The sequence below is a fragment of the Coregonus clupeaformis genome, chromosome 20 (genome assembly GCF_020615455.1).
Source record: "Coregonus clupeaformis isolate EN_2021a chromosome 20, ASM2061545v1, whole genome shotgun sequence".
NCBI classification, from domain to species: domain Eukaryota; kingdom Metazoa; phylum Chordata; class Actinopteri; order Salmoniformes; family Salmonidae; genus Coregonus; species Coregonus clupeaformis.
The window spans coordinates 51,649,555-51,676,609 of record NC_059211.1 but is presented as its reverse complement, the minus strand read 5'-3'; the positions used below and the strand labels follow the sequence as shown (position 1 = coordinate 51,676,609).

At 39.8% G+C, this 27,055-nt stretch overlaps 1 protein-coding gene across 3 annotated transcripts in view; it reads right to left on the bottom strand.

Moving 5' to 3' along the window:
- The window catches only part of LOC121572363 (potassium voltage-gated channel subfamily H member 1), a 77,575-nt gene that overhangs the window by 26,049 nt on the left and 24,471 nt on the right, over positions 1–27,055 (bottom strand). For all 3 annotated transcript variants that reach the window (XM_045205558.1, XM_045205560.1, XM_045205559.1), the window contains exons 9-11: positions 26,496–26,695; positions 21,708–21,960; positions 8,919–9,115 (exon numbers count right to left, since the gene is read on the bottom strand). In XM_045205558.1, coding sequence (XP_045061493.1) covers positions 8,919–9,115; positions 21,708–21,960; positions 26,496–26,695 — 650 coding nt within the window. The remainder of the gene's footprint in view (positions 1–8,918; positions 9,116–21,707; positions 21,961–26,495; positions 26,696–27,055) is intronic.

Below are 27,055 nucleotides of genomic sequence, written 5' to 3'. Positions count from 1 at the left end.
CACATTGCACAGTTTCTCTAGAGATAAAATCATATCCAGCCTGAACTGTGTGATGTAGTAGGGAGTTGAAGTTTCCAACAGGCCAATATTCTACATAGTTTAGTGCATAAAACGTGGTATTTAACTACAATGACAGTAATCCATTGTGCATCTACTTGTCCGGTCTGTGTTTCTTTTATGCCTTCTAAGGAAGCGGCAGAAGAATGCATGGTCATGAGGGGATATAGAGAACAGCTGTTGCTTCGCGAGGTGTCTGTACCTAAAATACATGTTCTAAGTGATTGACAGTTGGTATTCGTAGTCATAAAAGTATGCCTTATTTACTTAGAAGAACTAGAAAATAGTGATTTTGTCAGACAGCATATGCAGAAGCTCTATAGAGATGATGACTTGGAATTAAATAGTCATCAAATAAAACAAATGTAATATAATAAAATATTTTTAGTGTAAAGTCAAGTAATATGAATAAATGATGGTTAATAAGTGAGAAGCAGTATTGGGCAGTCACTACCATCATGAGACTTTTATTAAATCGTTTTATTCTGTTACAGCATTCAACCCAAATAATCGAAACCAAAAACCGTGATTATTTTAAATAATTGAACCGAAACAAAACCGACCTCAAAAAGCACTAATCGCTCAGAACTACTAAAAAACGAATGCAAGTGGTGGGTGCCTAAAAATGGAACGAGGGTGAATTTTCTCCTCTCTGCTTCTCAATGCATATGCTGCTATAGAAATAGAATGATTAGAATCTCCATTCAAGTCAACGATGGCATGCTGGGTGGACTGGCGGCCATTGCGAGTGTATCCATAGGAGCAAAGCAGGAAGTAAAAGCAGGAAGTGCACCCATCAATATGTGCTGTGATTTGTTGACTCAACTGACATAAAAAATTAAATAAAAACATTCCATTGCATGAGCCACATCAGTTAACATAATTTGAATGAACATTCTACATTACCACGGAAATTATTGCATCACAATACCAGGCAGCCATTGTGAGTGTACCAACTCGCTAACGACCCTTAAAAAAAAAGATTACAGTTTTGAAACTGCAGTAAAAGTGCAGTAACTGCAGTCAACTGTGGTATTTTGGATGCAGTAATTGCAGAATAACTGTGGTGTATTGCAGTTGAACTACAGTTATAATGCACTCTCACTGCAGGTACACTGCAAAAGTACTGCAGAAAAAAACCCTGTTATTTTGGACGCAGTATTTTCAGCATACTGCAGTTATAATGCACTCTGACTGCAATCTTTTTTTCATAAGGGGACCATCAGGTCGCTAATGGCGTGGGCCCGGTTGCATAAAACATCTTAAGTGTTTCCCTTAAGGAATACTTTTCCCTTACCTAAGTGAATTGTTTAAGGGCGTTGCATAGAGCCGCTCAAATATTTCCTTGGGTAAGGGCATACTTAAGGGGTTTTACGGTAGTTTGAAGGCATGTATGACAGAAAGAGTATCTGGTTACCATGGAGACTTCCTGATTCACTGAAGTCTCCATTTTATGAGATAGCAAAATAGAAGTTCTACAATCAAGACAGGATAACCAAATTCTTCAGCAGATAATAAACCACATTTCTTCTAGTTACTTTTTTCTCAACTTGTTTATATTACTTTCTAGTAGGTCAAGCTAGCTTACAGAGTAGCTATAGCTAACTAGCCAGCTAGCTTTGTAGCCATGGATTGTGCACCTTCCATTGTTTAGCTAAGTAGCTAGCTGCTTAATGTTTTCATTTTGTAACCAGAGCAGATGAAAGCAACATTCACCTCCACAAATGCTGTTTACATTGATATCCATACTGAATGATCAGTTAAGGGACCTCATGGGCACTTAACTTTTTCACTTATTTTAAGGGGGAAATTCACCTTAAAATGTTTTGTGCAACAGACTTAAATTAAAGGAAACTTTAAGGGAAAAGATAAGGGGGAAATTAACTTGAGACATTTTATGCAACCTGGCCCTGGTACTCAGTGCTCTATTGTCCCTCTAACCACATCAAAATCACATCGAACACTTCAACATCATCAAAACAGTATCGTGCTTTTAAAATTCACCTCACCGTGATAGATCAATTTGAAGAAGGAAGTTCAACAACAGGTTGAAACTGAGTGGTTATTATGGATGTTGTTTCAAAGCCTAACAATGAAATGGACAGCGCTTTCTATGATGATTAATTGAAAACACCCATATGCATATTAGAGCCTATGTATATGCATAGGCCTACAGTATGTACAGTATGAGCCCAAGACCGAAAAAAAAAAACCTGAATTAAAATAATGACTGTGCCGTTACACAATACATAGCCTACCGCATATTACGCACAACAACATAAAAACAGATTTTAAGATGTCTTTGGTGCATAATTGGTCTAACCTATACTCCAAAATTAAACAAATAACAGTAATTGCCTTTGAGTGTGGACTGTATTATTATGCATACTGGATGGACTGGTTACTTTATGCTACGCTTCAAACGTTCTATTCTTGAGTCAAATTGAATCGTGACAATGGAATAATGTATGGGTCAGGGGAATTTAAAAGGTCTTGGTAGTCTTATAATAAAACAGAGATGAAGAACAAGAGAGTAGTTAGTACATCATGCTTTGTAGAGTGGATTATTGTTGCTTGTTGTTTAATGTTATATGAAACAGCTGGTGCCTTAAGTAGAAATCATGTAGATCACTGTGTTATTAGGAAATACAGCACAAATACTGTAGTTCATCAGATTATTGTATTAGATTTAGATCTTTGATTGGTGAAAAATACATACAAACCTTATAGAGCAGGGGGATTTATTTTTTAAATCCTGATGTGTAATGTAAAAAGATCTGTCCTGTGAAGCGACAGCAGAGGATGCAGTATGGAGTATTGCAGGTGGAAGACCAGCGCTGTGCCTACTCAAGCGAGTCAGGGTCATTTCTCACACAGGAGATAATTATTGCACAGTGTGGCAGAACGGGTCCCATGCAGCAGGGCTGGGTTTCAGATCGATCAGGGGAAGGGAGAGGCCGTGAGAGGGGTGGAGAGACAACGAAAGGGAAATAAAGAGGAGAAAAAGAGAATGGGAAGAAGATGGAGAGAGAGACTGGTGATGGTAGACAATACCCACCTGGTGTTTAATCAGCCTAGGGATTCAGTGGAGGCTGCTGAGGGGAGGACGGCTCATATTATTGGCTGGAATGGAGTGAATGGAATGGCATCAAACCATGTGTTTGATACTATTCCACTGATTCCGCTCCAGCGATTACCACGAGCCCGTCCTCCCAAAATAAGGTGCCACCAACCTCCTGTGATAGGATTTGTCTTTTGATCAAAAAGTTGGTGTTACTTATCTTGTTAATAGTTATGTACTCTGTAGCTGTAGAAGCAGTAGTAGTCATCGTAGCACAACATGGAAGTGGTAGTAAGTATGTGGTAGTAGGTACTGTATTGTAGAAGTCAAGTATTGCCCAATATGATTGTGAGGGAATATGATTGTAGTGTGTTTTATCTCTGTTGGCTGGCTTCCACCATGATGTGGTGGCAACATTGCCAGGCTCTGCTTTGACTTTGCCTTTAAAGGACAACTGTCTGGCATTGGTGGTCAATATTATGAACCCTGAACTATCTGATCAGCCAGTCAGAGAAGTATGGGTTTACCTCTCTAGGGTCTAGTTCTTCTCAAGGTTTTTCTTTACTCCAGTCGCCTTTGCTCTTTGTGGATTTGAGGCCCATGCTTTTTTTTCGACCACTTCATTTGTAAAAAGTGATATACACATGAAAATGTATTGATTGAATGACTGATTACGAATTGAAATTCTTGGCGCATGGACAGTGATCGAACGAGTGACTAATGTCTCTCTGTTGTAACAATATATTCCCAGAGCTCGTGTGTTAATCTATTAAACACTTTTTGTGCAAAGCCCCTTGCTGCTGCACTCAAAACTGCAATACTGGAGGTCTTTCACACTTCCTGTTTCTCACCTTGACCTTTTGATTTCTGGTACAGAAGGGATAAAAAAAAAAAATCTGTTTCATGGTAAAGCAGAACCGAGAAGAGGATCTGACCATAGCCCTGAAGGAGTTCCCCCACTCACCACCTAGGTTACTTCCCCTTCTGAAATGTCATGTTTTTTTTTTTTTACTTTATGCAAATCTCAAGGGCCTTGGTTTGTGCAACATGATTTGGACACAATTAACAGCACTAAGGGGCAGTATTTCTAACTTTAGATCTGTGGGTTTGACAAACATTTTCATGCAAGTCTCCCATTGACATCAATGAATGATTCACGTGAAAGTAATGCATGCTTTTCTCAACTTGGAATGGGGCCCCAACTATCTAGATAAAGCATTTATGAATTGTAAACCTTCTTTTACTAGGTCAATTGATAGAACTGCGTAAAGTTACAGGGGTGAGGAGTGAGGTTGAATGAGTCATGCATAACTATTTAATTCATATGATGTAACAGTTAAATAAATGTGATATTAAAGATTCATGCATATTTGACATCCATCTTGCAGGCACTATAAGACAAGAAGTTGAAAGCAGCTCTCTCTTCAAATGTTTATATTATAATGTAGCAAATGTATGCACTCGCTGTACTGGACAGTGCCTTGCAAAAGTATTCATCCCCCTTGGCGTTTTTCCTATTTTGTTGCATTACAACCTGTAATTTAATGGATTGTTTTTGGGATTCCATGTAATGAACATACACAAAATAGTCAAAATTGGTGAAGTGAAATAAAAAAATAACTTGTTTCAAAAAATTCTAAAAAATACATCACGGAAAAGTGGTGCGTGCATATGTATTCACCCCCTTTGCTATGAAGCCCCTAAATAAGATCTGGTGCAACCAATTACCTTCAGAAGTCACATAATAAGTTAAATAAAGTCCACCTGTGTGCAATCTAAGTGTCACATGATCTGTCACATTATCTCAGTATATATACACCTGTTCTGAAAGGCCCCAGAGTCTGCATTACCACTAAGCAAGGGGCACCACCAAGCAAGCGACACCATGAAGACCAAGGAGCTCTCCAAACAGGTCAGGGACAAAGTTGTGGAGAAGTACAGATCAGGGTTGGGTTATAAAATAATATCCGAAACTTTGAACATCCCAAGGAGCACCTTTAAATCCATTATTTAAAAAATTGAAAGAATGTGGCACCACAACAAACCTGCCAAGAGAGGGCCGCCCACCAAAACTCACGGACAAGGAAAGGAGGTCATTAATCAGAGAGGCAACAAAGAGACCAAAGATAACCCTGAAGGAGCTGCAAAGCTCCACAGCGGAGATTGGAGTATCTGTCCATAGGACCACTTTAAGCCGTACACTCCACAGAGCTGGGCTTTACGGAAGAGTGGCCAGAAAAAAGCCATTGCTTAAAGAAAAAAATAAGCAAACACGTTTGGTGTTCGCCAAAAGCCATGTGGGAGACTCCCCAAACATATGGAAGAAGGTACTCTGGTCAGATGAGACTAAAATTGAGCTTTTTGGCCATCAAGGAAAATGCTATGTCTGGCGCAAACCCAACACCTCTCATCACCCCGAGAACACCATCCCCACAGTGAAGCATGGTGGTGGCAGCATCATGCTGTAGGGATGTTTTTAAATCGGCAGGGACTGGGAAACTGGTCAGAATTGAAGGAATGATGAATGGCGCTAAATACAGGGAAATTCTTGAGGGGAAATCTGGGTCGGAGGTTCACCTTCCAGCAGGACAATGACCCTAAGCATCCTGCTAAAGCAACACTCGACTGGTTTAAGGGGAAACATTTAAATGTATTGGAATGGCCTAGTCAAAGCCCAGACCTCAATCCAATTGAGAATCTGTGGTATGACTTAACGATTGCTGTACACCAACGGAACCCATCCAACTTGAAGGAGCTGGAGCAGTTTTGCCTTGAAGAATGGGCAAAAATCCCAGTGGCTAAATGTGCCAAGCTTATAGAGACATACCCCAAGAGACTTGCAGCTGTAATTGCTGCAAAAGGTGGCTCTACAAAGTATTGACTTGGGTGGGGGGGTGAATAGTTATGCACACTCAAGTTTTCTTTTTTTTTTGGTCTAATTTCTTGTTTGTTTCACACAAAAAAAATATTTTGCATCTTCAAAGTGGTAGGCATGTTGAGTAAATGAAATGATACAACCTCCCCCAAAAAATCCATTTTAATTCCAGGTTGTAAGGCAACAAAATAGGAAAAATGCCAAGGGATGTGAATACTTTCGCAAGCCACTGTAAGGCGCTTTGGATAAAAGCGTCTGCTAAGTGGCATATTTATATATATTATGCATTTTCACTTCTCTCACCTCAGATTATGCTGCAATGTCAATAGTTGCATTGAAATTTACTTATTTAAACTAGTAATCGACAGCTTTGGAGACTTTTGATCATGTGTCATTAATTTGGTTTATCAACTGGCATGAAATTAAGTTTCCAAAATAAATCCAGTCTGCATATCCCAGTATCTCTGCTAATAGCTAATTTCATTTTGTAAAGATAGATCCACAATGGATGTGTCCCTAATTATTCCCTTTTCACAACCGATCTGAGTAAACCACCCAACAAAAATAAACTACACAAATAGGAAGCTACTTCAATCCTTGTTGGTGAATCTGGTCCCGTCTCTCCAGAGTGTATGGTTCATTCATTAAACTTACGTAACATAAACCACGTTTCCAACCATAGTTTTTATGCGAGTAAAGTCATACCGTATAAAAAAAATCGCGACAGCTGTGATGGAAACAGGAAGTTTCAATACAATTTTATAATTGCTGACAGATCATTTGTTCGTTTGACATGGTGGGATCTTTTTGTGTCAATAAAATTAATTATGCGCGAAATGGCAGTGGAAATGCCTTTATGCAGTAAACTTGGAGTCGCGATGACATGGTGTGTGGACCTCCCACTACGACTTAAATATTTGTATTCGTTACATGAAAACTTAAGCGAAGATGTACATTGTGTGCACTACGTCATCACGCACAAGTCAGTTTGGTGGACCTAGCTACTGTGTCAATTATGCAATACATTTATTTCTGAAATCAATATGACTTATTATACTCATCAATATTTGACCTTATCGACATTCACTGTCTAAATGCCTAATCAGCTCGTGTTAATGCAAAGGTCTATGAAAGATGGTGGTTGTCGACAGACATCAAAAGCTATTATGATGGGCCTCCAGAATTGGCCCATCAACTGGTGTGTTACTGATTTCCATGGGCATAACCTACAGAAAGGGGCACCACGACCCTATGAATGAACCAGGGTCGTGTTCATTAGGGCACACGATAGAAAACAACAATGAGCGTTTCTAATTGGACAGGTCCAGGTAGTCCCTCCCTGTGTCAGTTAGTTTTCTTCAATTTGGTGCCTAATGATCACGGACCTGTATCATACCTCACAGCAGGTTCTAGCATTAGCCAAATCAACCCCTCTGCTTACCTAACCTAAAATGTACGGTGGATCAGTGGCTGCCTAAAGAGGCTTATGCACCTGAAAGCTTTTGTAGACTAAACAAAGCAATAACCTTGATGACAGCGAGAAACGTTGCAGATCGTGACTAACCATAATAGGATATGCGGTAAAAGTGAGTCATCGTATTAGTCAACATGACCTCTATTGACTAACATATACTCAAGTTGAATTGCATGATGACGACAAGGACAGAGGATTGCATCTTGATGAAGCAACAGCACCTTCTGATGAATAAGCTATGTCCTCCTGATGACGCTGTGTTTTCTTCAGCAAAATTTAATCAATTTCAGTACTTGATGTTTTATGGAAAATGCTGTGGGTTTTCAGTGATGTTCTCGGTTTACAAGTTATCAATTTCTTGTCTGTATTAAGGCTCTGAGTGTTTGAGTGGGTTTAAAGAGTCAATGAAGAAACGCGCTCATCACAACCATGGTTAATGGCTAGAAGTTTACAGCACTGATATTCAGATCAATAAGACGTTGCGGGCCGATTGTTAAAAAATGGAACATTTATAAAATCATAAAACCATCAATAAAACTGCATCATTAATAATAATCTGTCCAATTATGCATTTATAATATACTATTCAAAGACCATGATGATTGTCATATTGGGGGATGTAGCTCAGTTGGTAGAGCATGGCGTTTGCAACGCCAGGGTTGTGGGTTCAATTCCCATGGGGGGCCAGTATAAGAAATTATGTATGCACTCACTAACTGTAAGTCGCTCTGGATAAGAGCGTCTGCTAAATGACTAAAATGTAATGTAAAATGTAACGATCCTCGCTAATGAGCCCACCTTACCATTCCCCCCAAGTGAGTTAACCCTGTTGGAGCAATGCGTAGAGTGTCTTTAACACAAGCGACCTGGGTTCTATAATATTTTGACAAAGGCTGAGGGTGCATAGTGGAGTTTATATTTTGTTTACAGACCTTATCTTTTTACAGGTAAGGAACAAGCCAGTAACAGGTCAAAATTACAGACAAACAAAAGAGAAACAAGGACATTTTGATAAAAATGGAGGACAAGGTGAATCCATTATTGAGTAATTATTCAGCATTTGTCAAATATCACTTTGTGCAATTACATGTCCCCTGAAAGGAAATATTGCACTACGCAATACAAAGACCGGGAAAGTATTTTTAAGACACATTTCACAGAGAATCAATTATGGTGTAACCCCGTCCCCAGCTATTGAGAGCATTGGGCGGCTGTGTCTGGGAACAAGATTAACTATGGTGAAACAGCAAGGCCAGTCACAAATTAAGTGTGAGACACTGACTCGGCATGATGAAGGTAGACTCAGCAATGACATCAGTTCTCGTTTCCCTCCAGACCACTGTTTGGAAAGGAATAACTTCGGAGTCTATCCAATCATTTTGCCAATCAATAAGTTATTGGAGACTATTCAGACACAGTCAGAGAGAGAGCAATGCCCCCGGGCAGCTTACCCTCTTTCTGAGGTTATAGGTGAGCAGCAGGTTGCGGGAGAAGTGGTTGGAGAAGGCCATGTAGAACTCCAGAACTTTCTGCAGAGCGTCACGCTTGATGACGTGGAGGTCGCAGTAGGTCAAGGCCCGAACGTTGGCGCAAGCCTGGGCTAGGGTCACCTCCTTCCAGAAGATGTCCCCAAACACGTCCCCCTTTCCTGTGAAGAGAAAAAACGGGGGATATAAAGGAGAGAGATAAATAGTGAGGTGAATGACAACAAGGGAATCCCCATCCATCCACAGTGATATGAATCTAACTGCCATGAAGCTAATCTTGCAGCCTTTCATGGTAATAGAAAGGCAAAAGCCCAAGGTCATACTTCTATGCTGAAATGTTCTTCAACGCAAACTGCCTGTACAATGTGAACACACAGAAAAACAGACCATTAAAAAAAAGAGTGGGTTACGTAACTGGTATTTAAAAAATATCTAGTTTGAGACCAACGGGGGAAAATGATACACAGTGCATTTGTGATACCAATTGTAGAAGCCTTGTCGCCTACAAGGCAAACAGACAATGTACTGAATTGTAAACAACATATTGCAGCGCTTACTAATGAAAAGCTGCATCCCTCACTTCACCGAGCTCCTACTTTTCTGGAAACAGACTCCATAAGCCATGGTTATTAACACATATGCAGACTTTTTGGTTTTCACACATGAAAATGCAAATCTGTCCCTTTCCAGTGTCCAAATTGGATTGATGAAATGCATCAGACAGCTTAGGGGAGCGTTTGGCATTACAGTACAGTACAGTACAGCTTTGAGTGACTGGATAAATATAGCTTTGTGAATTAAATATACTGGAGGAAAAAAATATACTGATCAAAAATATAAATGCAACATGTAAATCATAAGCTGAAATAAAAGATCCCAGAAATGTTCCATACACACAAAAAGCTTATTTCTCTCAAATATTGTGCACAAATTTGTTTTCATCTCTGTTAGTGAGCATTTCTCCTTTGCCAAAATACTCCATCCACCAAACAGGTGTGGCATATCAAGAAGCTAATTAAACAGCATGATCATTACACAGGTGCAGCTTGTGTTGGGGACAATAAAAGGCCACTATAAAATGTGCAGTTTTGTCACACAACACAATGCCACAAATGTCTCAAGTTTTGAGGGAGTGTGCAATTTGCATGCTGACTGCAGGGATGTCCACCAGAGCTGTTGCCAGATAATTGAATGTTAATTTCTCTACCATAAGCTGCCTCCAACATCGTTTTAGAGAATTTGGCAGTACATTCAACTAGCCTCACAACTGCAGACCACATGTAACCACGCCAGCCCAGGACCTCCACATCCGGCTTCTTCACCTGCGGGATCATCTGAGACTAGCAAACCGGACAGCTGATGAAACTGAGGAGTATTTCTGTCTGTAATAAAGCCCTTTTGTGGGGAAAAAGGCTGGGCCTGGCTCCCAAGTGGGTGGGCCTATGCACTCCCAGGCTCACCCATGGCTGTGCCCCTGCCCAGTCATGTGAAATCCATAGATTTGGGCCTAATTTATTTATTTCAATTGACTGATTTCTTTATAGTAACTAACTCAGTAAAAATCATTGAAATTGTTGCATGTTGCATTTATATTCAGTATAGATGGGGGAGTACTCTTTATTTTAAAAACATGACATTTATGATTGAAGTTTACTGTTTTGGATCAACCAGTCCCTCACCACAAACAAACAACTGTATACAGCATTAAGGGTTATTTGCATGTGGAAATGTTGCATAATGACTGTTAGATGTATGTAGATATCCACCTAAATAAATAATTACTTTTGGGTACGTCCATCATGAGACGGCCATAAGCAATAAGTAGAACGCTACATACTCCAAGAAATATAAAAAATCTCACCTTTTCTAGTAAAAATGTATTGCTGAGCTGTACTCACTTTTGAAGACACAAGCTCAATTATATGAAATATGAAATATATGATTTAGTTCCTATTCAACAAAACTTAATGAATAGGGCTTGAAATGACTTACATGCTTTCTTAATATAGTAACAACCAATTTAGAAAACGACTAAGAAGAGTTCACCTTATAACTGTAAAATAGATATGATATTTAGTGACACCATTTGGCACCGTTTCATAGAACTGGCGACAGAAAATGTTCTGCCCTGCGTCCTCTGAGTGACGCAGAGACGCCATTCACACATCAGCCGAATCGTTACAACTTCAGCTTTAAGATTGAGTCTGTCTGTGATGAACACAAAGCAGTTATGTTTCACATCTACAAATAATGTTCGTTTTTTAAAATTAAACTCGTAATAAAACAATTTGTGTTTATCGTAGAGCAATGGGAATACTTTCTTTCAGCACAGAAGCTTCTTAGCTCTCCAGTGGTATAAGGCATGTCAGAGTGCAACGTGTCCTTCCACCACAATTGATGGACAGTCCAACCAGCGAATGAAGGTGTAGTGGGACTTCACAGCTTCAAGTGGTGTCAAATTTTACATTGGCACGGCACTTATACTCCCGCAACCGTAAGAAGCAGGGCTTTAGCCGAGTGTACGGTGTCTACAGACACATTTATTATTGAAAATGACAGTCGGAATGCAGAACCAGAACCACGCTACTCCCAACTTTAGGGGAGTTTACATCCAAGAGTTAAAGCGTCAATCAGCAGTAGAAAAAATAACAAAGTTATTCCCCGCCCCTGTTTCGGTAAAAAGCTGAGGGATGGGGCTGGAGAAATGTTACCGCTCTCAAATTCATAGACAAGCTATGGATGCAAGGACTGACCATCCATGATATAACAATTATAGTTTTAACCATGTTTTGAGGCTATATAGTGTTTGTTTGGATTTACTTATTTTACAAACATTGAACTTAAACAAGCTTATATTTTGGGATCTGATGGGGTACGACAGTTGAACTAAGCTCATGAGGCATTTATAAAAGTTATATTGTTCAAGAATAAATGGGTACATATAATTGATTTATAAGTCAAAAACTGGATGTAGCAGCTGCTGATTGTCCCATTAAAGGGACATTTCACTCAGAAATGAAAGTTGTCAGCTGTTTTCAGGCCTAGAAAGTAGAGTAATGTCAAGATGAAATAACCTCCCACAACATCGGTTGTGTAGATACCTCCCAAACTAATGGAAAAGATAAGCAATGTCTAATTTCCTGGTTTCTTTCAGTGCTTGACTTTTCATTCATTTGGGGTGGAGGAATACAGCTGGACCTACACACCCGACGTTGTCACGTGGTTTCATCTTGACATATGGACTTTAGAGGTCTGAAAACATTTGACAACCTTGGATTTGAAAGTGAAATTAATGTCCCTTTTAGATTAATTAACAGACAAACAGCTTGTCATTGTGTCACCATGGCTTGCTTTTTGGGAGACTCTTTCTGCCCTTGGATGATACTTGAGATGATATGTGAAAAATGGGTATGACAAGTCAAATTGAATGGACTCAAGCCACATCTGGCACAAATTGCTTTAATGACATGTTACCCATACTAACCCAATGGGAAGAGGATATTTACATAGTCTTATTGACACTGTGAATATTAACACAGGCTTAGGCCCTATTCCCACTACGAGAGATGGAGAGTCTGAGGAGCAGATTGGCGAAAGATATACACTTTTCAATTCACATTACATCCTTGCCTTACCTTTCGTTGTGGCTGGCAATGTGACATTCTTGGTCCGCAGCTCAAATTTACCATAAATATCACAGTAGCCATTAGCCAGTAAGCACAAACTATTTAACAATCCAAGCAACTTTTCTTCTAAAACATACTACAATATTGAATAATGAAACCAAACCATATTACACTCTTGAATAATGCAACAATCCACAAGCATATGCAGACAAAGGACTTATTTTCTCATCCGTACACATTAAATTAGCTGACAACACACAGCTAACTCCTGCTAGCTAACATTAATATGCATCATGAACAAGTAACGTTAGCATATAAATAATGAAAGTTTACCCCTCCCATACGAATATAAATGTAAAGTAACGTTATCATACGTGTCATTCATATTATAATATAGGCTACACAGCTAGGTAACATTAGCTAGGTAAACAAAATAATTTCTGCATTCTTACAACCGTGCTGGCTGTAGCGGAATGCTGACGTTTAGCTGAACCATAGCTAGATAGAAGCTCTTAGGCTTACACTATTGTCAAAGTCGCGTCAATTCAAATCTGGTATTAGGAACAAAAGGGGTCAACACGACTTCTAAGATATACTAGTTATTTTAATTAATGCAAAAACCTTCAATGGTAAATATGATGTTTCGTATACGGGCTCTCTGAGATACCTCGCAGGGCACCCCAGAGAACTAACCCATTGTTCTGGGTTCTTGCTCAAATACTCTGACAGAGAGAATTTCCCACCTCTCTGCTGACCAATTAGAGTAGAGACTTGAGCGTGGTTTAGACTTACTCAGTCAATCCGTTGATGCACTCCTGTTGCCAGGCATAAGTCCATATCATAACAACCTGTCATAGTGAGAAGAGCCAGCTCCCTTAGACACCATTCCTACGTCCAAGGAAGGTTCACAGATCACAAAGAACCAGTATATTCCAGCATCTGGAGACACAAATCCCTATCTCACTTTACCCCCTAAAACAGCTCTTCACATCAATCACAGCTTGCCAGGTGTCACAACCTACATTAGCCCAGTCAAGAATGCATTCTTTCTAAGTTAGTCATCCCATCAATCCAATTATTAGAAAATAGAACCCAACACTAGCTACCATATTAAAGTTACCTTAGAACAATCCAGGCTTAATTTGATCAATATCATGGAAGTCATTATTTTAGGTGGTTGGCCGAAGCCGAAAGACGTCGAGGGAGGATCTGATTTTTTGTATATGACCGTAAAACATTATTATTATGACTATAACACATTCTTATGATGACTATAACATTTGTTGCTATAACATTTGTTGGCACCTTCAATTCTTGCACATGTTCTCTTAAGAAGTATATTTCACCACTCTGTCTGCTCATGCAAATTTGCCCAAATGCTCAACTTGGAACCAAATCAGAACTCCCGTACATACCCCTTGTGATGACCGCAGCCAATGGCCTGCATCTATCTACGATGTAAACAGAGCCTCTGGTGAAAACACGAGCTGCTGTCTGATGAATAGGAATATAGCTAGCTCCCAAAGACCGAAATAAGAAAAATATCTGTTTAAGTGCACTTCAAATATGCAAAATGCAATACGAATTGTCTTGATCGTATGAAGAGGTAACTCCGTTGACCATTTAGCCAATTTATTGAAAGCTAGCCAATGTTAGTTTGACTAGCCTATCCAGCTACTGTAAATGTCAATTTGTGTTTCATTAGATATCTCTGTCAGTATATTCAATTTTTGAATCATGTTTTGGCCTGATTATATGTATAATTTCATGTAACTAGCTGCAGGCTTAAAGAAACATTCAATCATATACTGTGCGTAGAAACCCAAATAAAAGCATGTAGATAGAAAGATGTGTGTCATGTATGCTAGAATGTTTTTTTTTTAAGGACAGCTACATATAGCATAGCCTACACATATAGCATACCTTGCAATACAATCTTCTCTAAAAAACAGTTGTACAATGTGCTCTGCAATAAGATTTCTAAACCAGACGAGTTCTCAAATAGCAGCTGCCCAATACCATGGTGGGCATGCATAATGTTGGATGCATTGTAATATAAGGTATGAACAATGATAAAGATCCTGTAGGCTTATAGAAAAAGCAGTTGGGAAATTAATATTTGTTTAAAATACTAAAATGTTCAGTGAATGCGAGTATATTTAGGTGGTTTAAATGATTCACTTTCCTACACACCTTCTAAAAGTTGACGGTGCCAAAACATGCCAATCCATTCATTATTCTACTAACTATGACTGAGTGTGAGACATGTTTTCCATAATCTAAGTTTCATGCATATACTGTACATATGAACAAAGACCACCATTACAAATAGTGTTTCACCATTTATTGAGTACGGAGACAAATAGCAAAGGTGTCTCGGGCAGTATTTGAAGTAATATAGTGTAACCTACCAATCAATGTATATCAAGTGCCGTGGAGGGAACAATCTTACAATGTTGCAGTCCAGAAATGAAAGCTTTAGCATCTATGCCAAAAGCCTGGGCCTCTGATGGAGACTGTACAACTGTCATCATGGCATGCTTCAGTATTCCCCCTTCTCTCTAGGAGCATTTGTGTGCCCAGGCCCCATAGGCATATCGAAAGGATCCCACCGTGGTCACCAATATAGCTGACCGATGTAGAGCAGGACAAGTGCCTTAGCAGAATGCAATCTAAAGCTTGTGTAGTCCAGAGACGAGAACTCTACCATCTATGGTGAAAGCCTGGGCTCCTGACGGAGGCAATAGAATTCTCCCTACTGCATGTTACAATAATAATCTATTTGTCACCTGTTAAACTGAATCTAAACTGAGATACTCAAACAAGCATGTGTATCTGTAGTTGGTGTTCTTTAACTCTGAAATGCACTACACTGTGTAAGACAAAACCCACAAAGAAAAGACAACAGACAAATGCATATGTGGTCTCAATGTCTAAATAGTGACGGCAGGGCTAGTTCAAACTGCAGTAAGATAGTTCTCCTCACAGGTGAGTGAATCAGCCCATGCATGGTGAATGGCACTTGGTTGATCTCTTGGAGCAGGACACAGGAGAGCTGAATAGATCATGTGAGACAAAAGTGATAGACAAGAATTGATCAAACAAATCATAGCAAAGGAATGTAGTTTGTGAGCTAGAAAATGAACATCCTGACAGTCTGAGGCAGGGTGCTCTGCAATCGTCCTACTCCAACTATTGACAGGGATAATGTGGCATTTCTTATTAGTCAGTATGAATGAAATGAGTTGGTCCTGCCTTGATGACTGTATTAGATTTACACTACTGTCCTATAGATTTTTGTAGTCTTAAATTATTACTTGAAATAAACTGATAGCTAAACGCTCCTTGGCTCAGAATGACATGCTAGCTAATGATAAAGCTATCTGCTTCTGCTAGCTAGCAACATATCTACTTGTTGTAACTAGCTAGCTAACTAGCAAGCTAGCTACATTACCAATGTTGCTGTGTTCTAAATTGGGGGTAATTTTACAGCTTGCATTGATGGTATCATGTTTCTATAACTCAATAGTTAGATTACAAAAAATACAAAAAACACTTTACCTGATAGCAGTGTGTCAGACTGCGATCTCTGTCGAGGTTTCACCAGCTGTTTACTACCTTTAGATATGGACAACGTGATTGGCAGACGTGATCAGCAGAGATAGTACCATGGATAGTACACAAGTTTTGATTTGTTCACTGTTTAGTACTCGCCGATGTTTGCCTGTCCAGCTAGTGAACATAAAAAGTTAGTATTTACAAAAAACATGTGCAAGAATTGACATTACCAACCAACGGAAATGTGTTCAGAATAAATATATATACACAATATGTAAAAACCAGCTCCTCCTTCGACAGAGATCGATCATCTCGAAAACTAAAGCATAGCTTGCTGCAGCCCACCACCTATATGAGGTAAAAGCAAATTGCGACTGAAAATGATAATTCTGTTTACATTACACTGCTTACAGGGGGGCAACTGTTGGGAGAGTGTCATGTGCTACTGCCGGAGGTAGCAGTCGAAACGTGACAAGCTCGCAAGTTTACGTCCCAGTATATGTGTAACCGAGGGTATTACTGCAAAAAGTCTAGTAAGTGTGAAGACCCTCTTAGTGCGGGATAGTCCCCTGCTCATTTCTTAAAGGTTAAGTCCCTGCTAGAGGGAGAGCGCAATCCAAATATTTATCCCTCGTGTAAATACACGCTCCATCGTGATAACCAGTCTTTTCGCTTGACGATTTGAAGGAAAAAACAATCCCCGAAAGGATGCAGAGAGCAGCCCTAGAGTATTGTAAATTCATCATCCCACTTCCTACCAGCGTTTTTTTGTCACAGTGACACAGCTAATCTCTGTGAGGATGAGTTATCAGACCATCATGCATGTGGCAGAGGGCTGACTCAAGAGTGCCCCTTCTCCTCCCCCAATTCGTCTGAAGGAACCAAGAAAAAGGTTCTCTGTGTTGTAAATCTATTTGGAAGACACTACATGAACACAGCATAATACCTGCAAAAGCAATTTCTATTTTTCAAATGCTTATATCACACAAGCATTTGAAAATAATATCAACCACTACAGGTTGACACAAATATGGCATGTTTGTTCCAATACAGTGGGGCGGCTAAGGAGAAAAACTTTGACTCACTTGTAATAGAGCAGGTGTTTCAATTCTGGTCCCGGAACCTCCCTAAACTGAAAGTATTTTTCCTAGCCCAACACTATAACACCTGATTTACCTAATCAACTAATCATCAAGCCCTTGTGGTTGGGATTTGGTGCAATAGTGTTGGCCTAGAACAAAACCTGTGTAGCCAGTCTGGGATGGCCCCAGTAGCTGAATTGAAAGCCCACGTTTTATAGGAAGAGAGGTTACTGAGACAAAGCTGCCTGTTACGAGTGCCTGTGCATTGCTTCTGAAGGTATTAGGCATAGCCTATGGAGGTGCTTACTTTAGACCAGGCGTCTCCAACAGGTAGATCTAGCAGAAGAGAGATTACTGAGACAAAGCTGCCCGTTATGAGTGCAATGAGTTCCATCGCAAACTATCATAAACATAAAGCTTCCAGCTACTATCCAATCAAAGCCACATTGACATTATCCCACCCCTGGTTAGCCACTATTACTTAAAAGACCAAATGTAGCACAATATCTGCCAATTAATTTCCAGCAATATTGCCCGTGTCTGTTTGGTGCGCGCATTTGTCTATCACTCCATAGGCTTTGTAGCCAGTTAGTGATGCTAGTATTGATAACTGTCTTGTGGGGAGCAGAAAGATTTTCCACAAAAACCTTCTCAATTAAATGTTTACTGCAAAGTAGACTTACCTGACAGAAAGATATGATTGTTTTGCCGAGTTATCAACAAAAAGTGGTTTTGAGCGATGTAAGTTAAAAGTTTAAAAAACAAACCTGGAAGTGTTTTTCAGTTGTAGAGTTGTGTTTAGTTGTTTAAGGTTCAAACATATGTCATTTTCTTAACCCATCTAGTGACTCAATTAGAATTATGCCTTAATCAATTGACTTGATGGATCAGCTTCTCACATAAGCTTTTCTCAATAGTGGTTAAAAATATCTTTATGATTCTGGTGATCAATTACCTTATGTCAAGCCATGGAAATGTGATAAGCATGATGGATTTGCGGTTTGTGAAGAGAATAAATATGTTTATTCTATCAAGACACAAGGAGCGCGCATGACAAGGATTGCTGGAGCGCACCTGATTGGTAGGTATAAACATTTTTAAACAATTGTGAAAATTGTGAAAAACATTCCTATTAAATTCAGATGAGAAAATGATGGTTAATATAGCTATTATGTAATCCATTTTTGTCCAATGTAATATTGTAAGGCAAAATATTAAGGTGGCGCAACATTACGATGTTGATTTTACATTTATATACAGTGGGGAAACAAAGTATTTAGTCAGCCACCAATTGTGCAAGTTCTCCCACTTAAAAAGATGAGAGATGCCTGTAATTTTCATCATAGGTACACATCAACTATGACAGACAAATTGAGGAAAAAAATCCAGAAAATCACATTGTAGGATTTTTTATGAATTTATTTGCAAATTATGGTGGAAAATAAGTATTTGGTCACCTACAAACAAGCAAGATTTCTGGCTCTCACAGACCTGTAACTTCTTCTTTAAGAGGCTCCTCTGTCCTCCACTCGTTACCTGTATTAATGGCACCTGTTTGAACTTGTTATCAGTATAAAAGACACCTGTCCACAACCTCAAACAGTCACATTCCAAACTCCACTATGGCCAAGACCAAAGAGCTGTCAAAGGACACCAGAAACAAAATTGTAGACCTGCACCAGGCTGGGAAGACTGAATCTGCAATAGGTAAGCAGCTTGGTATGAAGAAATCAACTGTGGGAGCAATTATTAGGAAATGGAAGACATACAAGACCACTGATAATCTCCCTCGATCTGGGGCTCCACGCAAGATCTCACCCCGTGGGGTCAAAATGATCACAAGAACGGTGAGCAAAAATCCCAGAACCACACGGGAGGACCTAGTGAATGAGCTGCAGAGAGCTGGGACCAAAGTAACAAAGCCTACCATCAGTAACACACTAGGCCGCCAGGGACTCAAATCCTGCAGTGCCAGACGTGTCCCCCTGCTTAAGCCAGTACATGTCCAGACCCGTCTGATGTTTGTTAGAGTGCATTTGGATGATCCAGAAGAGGAATGGGAGAATGTCATATGGTCAGATGAAACCAAAATATAACTTTTTGGTAAAAACTCAACTCGTCGTGTTTGGAGGACAAAGAATGCTGAGTTGCATCCAAAGAACACCATACCTACTGTGAAGCATGGGGGTGGAAACATCATGCTTTGGGGCTGTTTTTCTGCAAAGGGACCAGGACGACTGATCCGTGTAAAGGAAAGAATGAATGGGGCCATGTATCGTGAGATTTTGAGTGAAAACCTCCTTCCATCAGCAAGGGCATTGAAGATGAAACGTGGCTGGGTCTTTCAGCATGACAATGATCCCAAACACACTGCCCGGGCAACGAAGGAGTGGCTTCGTAAGAAGCATTTCAAGGTCCTGGAGTGGCCTAGCCAGTCTCCAGATCTCAACCCCATAGAAAATCTTTGGAGGGAGTTGAAAGTCCGTGTTGCTCAGCGACAGCCCCAAAACATCACTGCTCTAGAGGAGATCTGCATGGAGGAATGGGCCAAAATACCAGCAACAGTGTGTGAAAACCTTGTGAAGACTTACAGAAAACGTTTGACCTGTGTCATTGCCAACAAAGGGTATATAACAAAGTATTGAGAAACTTTTGTTATTGACCAAATACTTATTTTCCACCATAATTTGCAAATAAATTCATTAAAAATCCTACAATGTGATTTTCTGGAATTTCTCTACTCATTTTGTCTGTCATAGTTGACGTGTACCTATGATGAAAATTACAGGCCTCTCTCATCTTTTTAAGTGGGAGAACTTGCACTGACTAAATACTTTTTTTCCCCCACTGTAAATGTTGTATGTTTCATTTTTTTAAAGTAGCTCTCGTGCTAGAAAAGGTTGGAGACGCCTGCTGTAGACCTACAATGCCTTTTAAATAAAAGTGTGACCAAGTTCTCTTCACATCAGGTCACAGATAACAGAGCTTCAGTAATACTCTCAAAGTAGCATTTCAGAAAGTGTCCTCTTCTCATGTGGTTGAACACAACAGATGTAGGATCTTAATTTGTATGATTTTTTTATTGTCACATACTGTACACCGGATAGGTGCAGTGAAATGAGTTGTTTTTACAGGGTCAGCCATAGTAGTACGGCGCCCCTGGAGCAAATTATGGTTAAGTGCATTGCTCAAGGGCACATCAACAGTTTTTTTTTACTTTTTGGTTACTGGCCCAACGATCTACACTAGGCTACCTGCCGCCCTGTTTGACCACCCTGTTGCAGGAAAACTTTCCTGCAATGCGGACATTTTAAACTTGTAGTGTATGAGGTTTAAAAAAGGCTTCTGAAGTTTGTAATTTCCACTTTGAAATTACAGACTCGATTTTCAGACTGGATTTGTATCAACCCCTACAAAAACAAAATCCATCTACACCTTATGGAACAGCGGGGACTGTGAAGCAACACAAATATAAGCACAGACACATGCATACAAACACACGATAACATATGCACTATACACACACGTACACATGGATTTTGTGTTGTGGATATGTGGTAGTAGAGTATGGGCCTGAGGGCACACACTTAATATGTTGTGAAATCTGTTGTGAATGTATTATAATGTATAACTGCCTTAATTTTGCTGGACCCCAGGAAAATAAGGGGGATCCATAATAAATACAAATACAAAATAATTCACATTTCCTGTTGCTGCAGTATTATTTTCCTTCTGTAGCAAACTGGCTCAAATTAAGATCCTACATCTGTAAGTCAACTCCACAGAGATTCACACAAAGCTGATTTTGTTTATTACAGTTAAGACTACTACTGTTTTCACAACATTCATTTCTGAAGAATAATGGCTTCATGAGAATCGCTCTAAGGGGTTGCACAGATATTGTCACAGCGCTTATGAAAGTAAAAAGCACCTGACTATAAAAAAAACTACTTTATGCATAAAAATAGAGTTTGCTCAATGTTGACCCTTGAGCATACTTCTTGAACAGATTGTATAGGGAATAGAGACGCTTTTATTCACTTTTCATTAAAAAGAAGCACAGATGTCATTTGCTATTTTGAGGCTGGCTTACGCTTTAAAGCAGCAGACCTGAACCCACATCAAGGGGTGGATCTCAGCAATCAGAGTCTCTAGTGTCTCCTTGAATACTAATGTGATGCAATACCTTACACAAACAGGAAACATGTGTTTTTCAGCGCAATCCACTTCACTCCAAACTCAACTTCATCAAATGAGCAATAAGCCAGGTCCATCAATGCTCTATACATTTAAAGGTCACTATGCCTAATATCGACACGAAAACACACAATTTTAGTATACAAATGTTTTCGAATGTCAGATGTTATTGACTATACATACAGATACCAAAGATGGCCTCTTGGCCATGTCTCCCACTGGTCTTTTGCCCTCAATGGCACTTCCTGGATAAATGAAGGTTTAAGGATTAAGAAAAAATAAACCCTCACCTAATATGGCCACAACCTCATCGTCCTGGATGACCTCCAAGGATCCGGATACCACGAAGCAGAGGCTGTCTACGCTTTCGCCCGCGTGGTAGATGAGGTCCCCGGGGGCGCTGTGGGTGGTCTGGAACTCCATGGCCAGGGCCCGTAGGCACCCATCGCTCGCCAGTCGGAAGGCTGGGTGCTCCTTGAACACCTTTCTGTTAAGATGGACACAAATGTCCGCCCGCATGTCCTTGGGGCAGATCTGCAACACCTGCGGGAGACGAAAGCTACATACAGTAACTATTGAAAGATAGGTAATATGAGTTTTTCTACATTGTAATGGACACGGTAAACCATTAGTAGGTAGGTTGCTAGCAGGTTTCGCCTGCGGTACAGTAAAGTCAGCCTGTGCTCACAGAGGATGTGAAATGATAGCCTACAATGACTTTGCTCATGATCATGCACGCCGCAACGACATGTAACTTTAAGTTCCTTGAATTTTCTTTCGCGGGTGCCTTTTCATTATCTGGATAGACACTTGTGGTTTCTAGCTAACGTTACACCAATCAAAGCAGTGGAGCGTGTAGTGAAGCAAAACTTTAGCGGTCAAAACCATTCATCTTGGGGCGACGGGGGGAGCGAGTTTGCAAAATACTATCATACAGTATCATTCAATTATACCGTTTTATAAAATGGTCACATGTATATATTTTTAATAAAGAAAATAAGTGAAATGTGACAAAGTGGCGGTGCAAATAACACAAGTTTGCACCCCCTATTTTAATTTGCTGCATGGCTCAGGCAGCCAAGTGGCCACAAGGCTGTTTGGCTCATCGCAGTAGAGAAGAGTAATAACTTTGGTTTCTGATTAATAAACAATGCCATCCTGATGGGTGGTAACATTTTTTTAAAAACAGCCCTGAAATGTAGGCTGAAAAGAATTTGTATGTCATATCATGGGAAAAGACACCGCATTCACACGGATTTGCATGAAGTGGGCAGTTCGGATTTGTCACTTCAAGCCCAAATATATCATACTTCGACTAAAACGATGACTTATTAACTTAAATTGTTGTGCAACATCATGGGTAAGCTCTGGCTATAGTCTTTTAGCTCGAAAAAGTTGATTTCTACTGGTGTGGGCGTTTAGAAAAGGCTTGAATGAAATGACAACAAGTTGAAAATAAGCTAAAACCTCCCCCCAAAATAATTATCCCTTTAACATCAACTTCAAAAAGGTGAATCTTTGCAAATGTCAGTCTCTCCCTGTTCTGGGAATAGAGGGCCTATTGCACATGATTACCTCTGCACCTCCTATTGTGTTAAATGTTAAAAGGTCATACCCAACAGGATTTTGCAGGACCAGGTAAGTAATAATAATAAATAATAATATGCCATTATGCTTTTATCCAAAGCGACTTACAGTCATGCGTGCATACATTTTTTGGTGTATGGGTGGTCCCGGGGTTCGAACCCACTACCTTGGCGTTACAAGCGCCGTGCTCTACCAGCTGAGCTACAGAGGACCACTAATTTATGAATCATTCTAATTTAGTATGAGCCAGAATACAAATAGGACCTGTAATGTTGAAAAATGACAGTAGATGACAGCACATCAGATTGTATTTGTAGTTCAGTATGAATCTATTCCCTTTTGACATAATAGAATAATACCATAATAATAATAAATTGTAGGGATGTGCATCATTCCCTTTCAAGACGATTCTATGCGTATCTAGGGACATGGGCTCCGATACGATACAGGAATGAGACGTTTTAGTTTGAAACGATTTAGTGCGATTCGGTTGAATTAGAGAATTAATCGATGCGATACGATTCGATGCACTAACATTTGTTGCATAAACATATTCATTTTCCATTCTACATTAAAAACTGCTGCTGATGGAGCTCATGAGCTGGGCCTCTCTGAGCTGGATCTGTCTGAGTTGATGTGTACGTGTGTGTGTAAATTATGCATGTCTATGGTGTATACTATGTTGGCACCTAATCTGAGCCATAAAGGAGACTAGGCATCTACCACCCCACTATCAGATTGCAGATTAAGTGTTTGACCTAGTAATGTACATGTATCGATATTTATCGTTAACAAATTAGCTATGACACAGCCAATAAATATATAGCACAATTTTGTATTTGACACCCATCTCAAAATCAAATGGTTTTGACCGTTTGGAAGTGTAGTGAGTTTATTTTCTCCTCTTGCTTTAGCCATGCAGTGCGCCTCGCAAAAGTGATTCCTCGTTTTGAAATGATTAACTTTACCCTATATGCAGGGGCGGTGTGTTCATTAGGGCGATATGGGCGACGCACTGCCAAACGGGAAAAGGAAGGGATTTTTTTTCTAATCAATTATATCACGGCAACAGTAGTTTTCAGTGTTCTAATCTAGACGTCTGATCTGCCACTAAATGTCCAATCAGGCTAAAGTCGTGCTTCAAATGGCCCCACCCCTTTTGGGGCGATTTCAGTCAGGTTGAAAATCGCCCAGGAGTCTCTCATAGACTATCATGTAAAATATTTTTTTTTTTCAAATATCAGAGCTTTCAAAACAATCTCTATGGGTTCCGGAGGGCTTGCACTTACGCGCTTTCGTCATACGTAACATAAGTAACCATGAACATAACTAAGAAAAGAGCGGGTAGCAGCGTCAATCAATTCACGTACAACTGTCAAGATGGCTAGCTTTGCGAGGCAAAGATGAAACTGAGGGCTCCACCAACCCTGGTATTTTTCTTGGACTTGTCAACTTTGTGGCACAATTAGATGAGGTGTTTGATGACCATCTTAAAAATGCAAAAGTTTTCAAGGGCACATCAAAGACCATTCAAAACGAGCTACTGGAGTGTATGCTAGCGGTCATGAGGGAACATATTGTGGAGGAGGTGAAGTCGGCGAACTTCGTAGCTATCCAAGCTGACGAGACCACGGACGTTTCTACACAGACACAGCTGGTGCTTGTGCTGAGGTACATAGATAGCAACCACAAAGTGCAGGAGCGCTTTTTGAGTTCCTTCCCATCTCGGAATCAACCTCAGTCTCAATCGCCAGTGTGCTTTTGGAGAGACTGAACGGTCTTTTTGCCGACGACGAGAAAGTCAAACTCATTGCGCAAGCTTACGATGGAGCCAGTGTGAGGGGAGAGAAGGCTGGTGTGCAGCAAAAGGTGCGTAAGCATTTCAAGAATGCCCATTACGTGCATTGCTATGCGCATCAGCTGAATTTGATCATGCAGCAAGCTAGAACAGTTTCAGTACAAGTAATGTAGCCTCTCTCTCTCTTTGTCCCTCCCTGTCTGTCTCTTTAACACACACACGCCCAAATCAGTTCACAGTTGATGTTGTTTAAAATAGTTATTTTTCATTTTAAAAAAAGTTTAAAAAAATAAAAAATCTGTTCATGTTCATTTTTACAAATCTATACAATTGGCCAGAATATGGTTGTTCATATTTACAAATCTATACAATTGGCCAGAATATGGTTGTTCATTTTTACAAAGCCATACAGATAGCTGTGTTTACCTTTTCTAGAAATTATTTTCAAATTCTGTTTTCAGGCAAAATGTCTATCACTGTTCATTTTCACAAATCTATACAAGAGGGCAGAATATGGAAGTCTATAAAAATGTCTTATTACCAATAACTTGCATCAATGTTTTCAGTAGCCTCTATCAAAAGCTCCTGCTTGCTTGTTGTGAATTATGCTCAGGTGCACATATTTCCAATTCAACCATGAGGCCTTTTTGAAGCAAGTAATGTGTATATCAGTATTGACTTATATGCTGCCCCTGTCTTCATGTTGTTGCTGGACATATCTTTTTTAAAATGTGTGTAGGTGACCTAAATCATCAGAAAAATTGCCCCCCCTGAGAATTTTTTCAGGAGCCGCCACTGCCTATATGTCTAAAAATGACCATATACACTGATTGTTTAAAGTAAAACTACCCAAACTATTGCTGATGGGTTTTTCTCAGCAAAACTATTGCCGAACAATCTAAATAAAATATATTGTAAACCCCGTTCAGCGGGTATATCTAGATGAGTGTTGTGTTTCCGGTAGCTTACATTTATTCCGGTAAAACACAATTTTCAACAGCGCATTGATAACAATAACCTAGCGAATTACATAGGTTGTCACAACTAATAAACCCTAATATCGCGCAAGCCATTTTAGCATTTGAACACAGATGTGCAAGATCAGGAACAGGCCACCTACCTCGCTTCGGTCAGCGCGCGAAGCTGGGCACAGTGTTCAGTTTGACTACACTACTGATATTCCCTAGGGTTGTTCGGCATGAAAAATGACTTGTAGATCAATGACTGTCAACAGTTACATGCTTTTAGTTTGACACTGAAGGAGAGAACACATCAGTTGTCACAAAATATTAGGTATTTTTGGAAGGCAGAAAGAAAGTAATATCAGATTTCTGTTTTGTGAATCGGTGATTTGTAAAGTTTGAATCGATTTTCTGACCAATGCATGTTACATTTGGATCGGTTTGGGGTCCGAGGACTAATGCAGTCATATCTTAAACATTTGAATCGGGGCCGATGAGTATCGGTAAATCGTTACATCCCTAATAAATTGTATCAATATAATAATTATGATCATAAATTAATAATAATGGTATAACAATGATAACATAATACCACCAACACATACCAGTAATATCCATGGTGATGTGTCATTTTTGCTTCCTCTCACAGACCAATTTAGCCATGAAATAAAGATGCATACTGTGAGATGGTAACAAAATGGTATAGAAGGTTTGAGCAACGTTTGTGTTACCTTGTCTGTATCGATGCCTCTAGACATGGACCATGTGGAGACAATGTAGTCCATGACGCGTTCGCTGAGGCCCTTGGGCACCTGGTAAAGCTTGAGAAAGTCGCGGACGCTGTTAAGCATCTCGTGGTAGCGGTTAGTGTTGGCGTACATCTGCTGAAAGATGGTGGTCACATTACCGAAGATGGTGGCATACAGGAGCGCTGGAAAAGACAAAGAAAGAGTGTGGTCAATCTGCTGGCAAATATGGCATACTGTAGATGTGTCAACTAAAGGATTCTAGTAAACGCTCCAAGGGACCCTTAAAATTATGAGCTAATGAGAATAATAGTTTTGAGTTTATTAGCATTTCTCCACTGACAAGACTGTTCAGTGTATTATAAATAGCGAAAGAACAGAACACTAGAGACCCAAAGGAACCATTCTTGATGTTTTCTCTTGGCAGACAACAGTCTGTAAATCTGGGCCGGCAGGTATCTTAGTGGTTGAGAGCGTTGTGCCAGTAACCGAAAGGTCGCTGGTTTTAATCCCCGAGCCGACTAGGTGAAAAATCTGTCGATGTG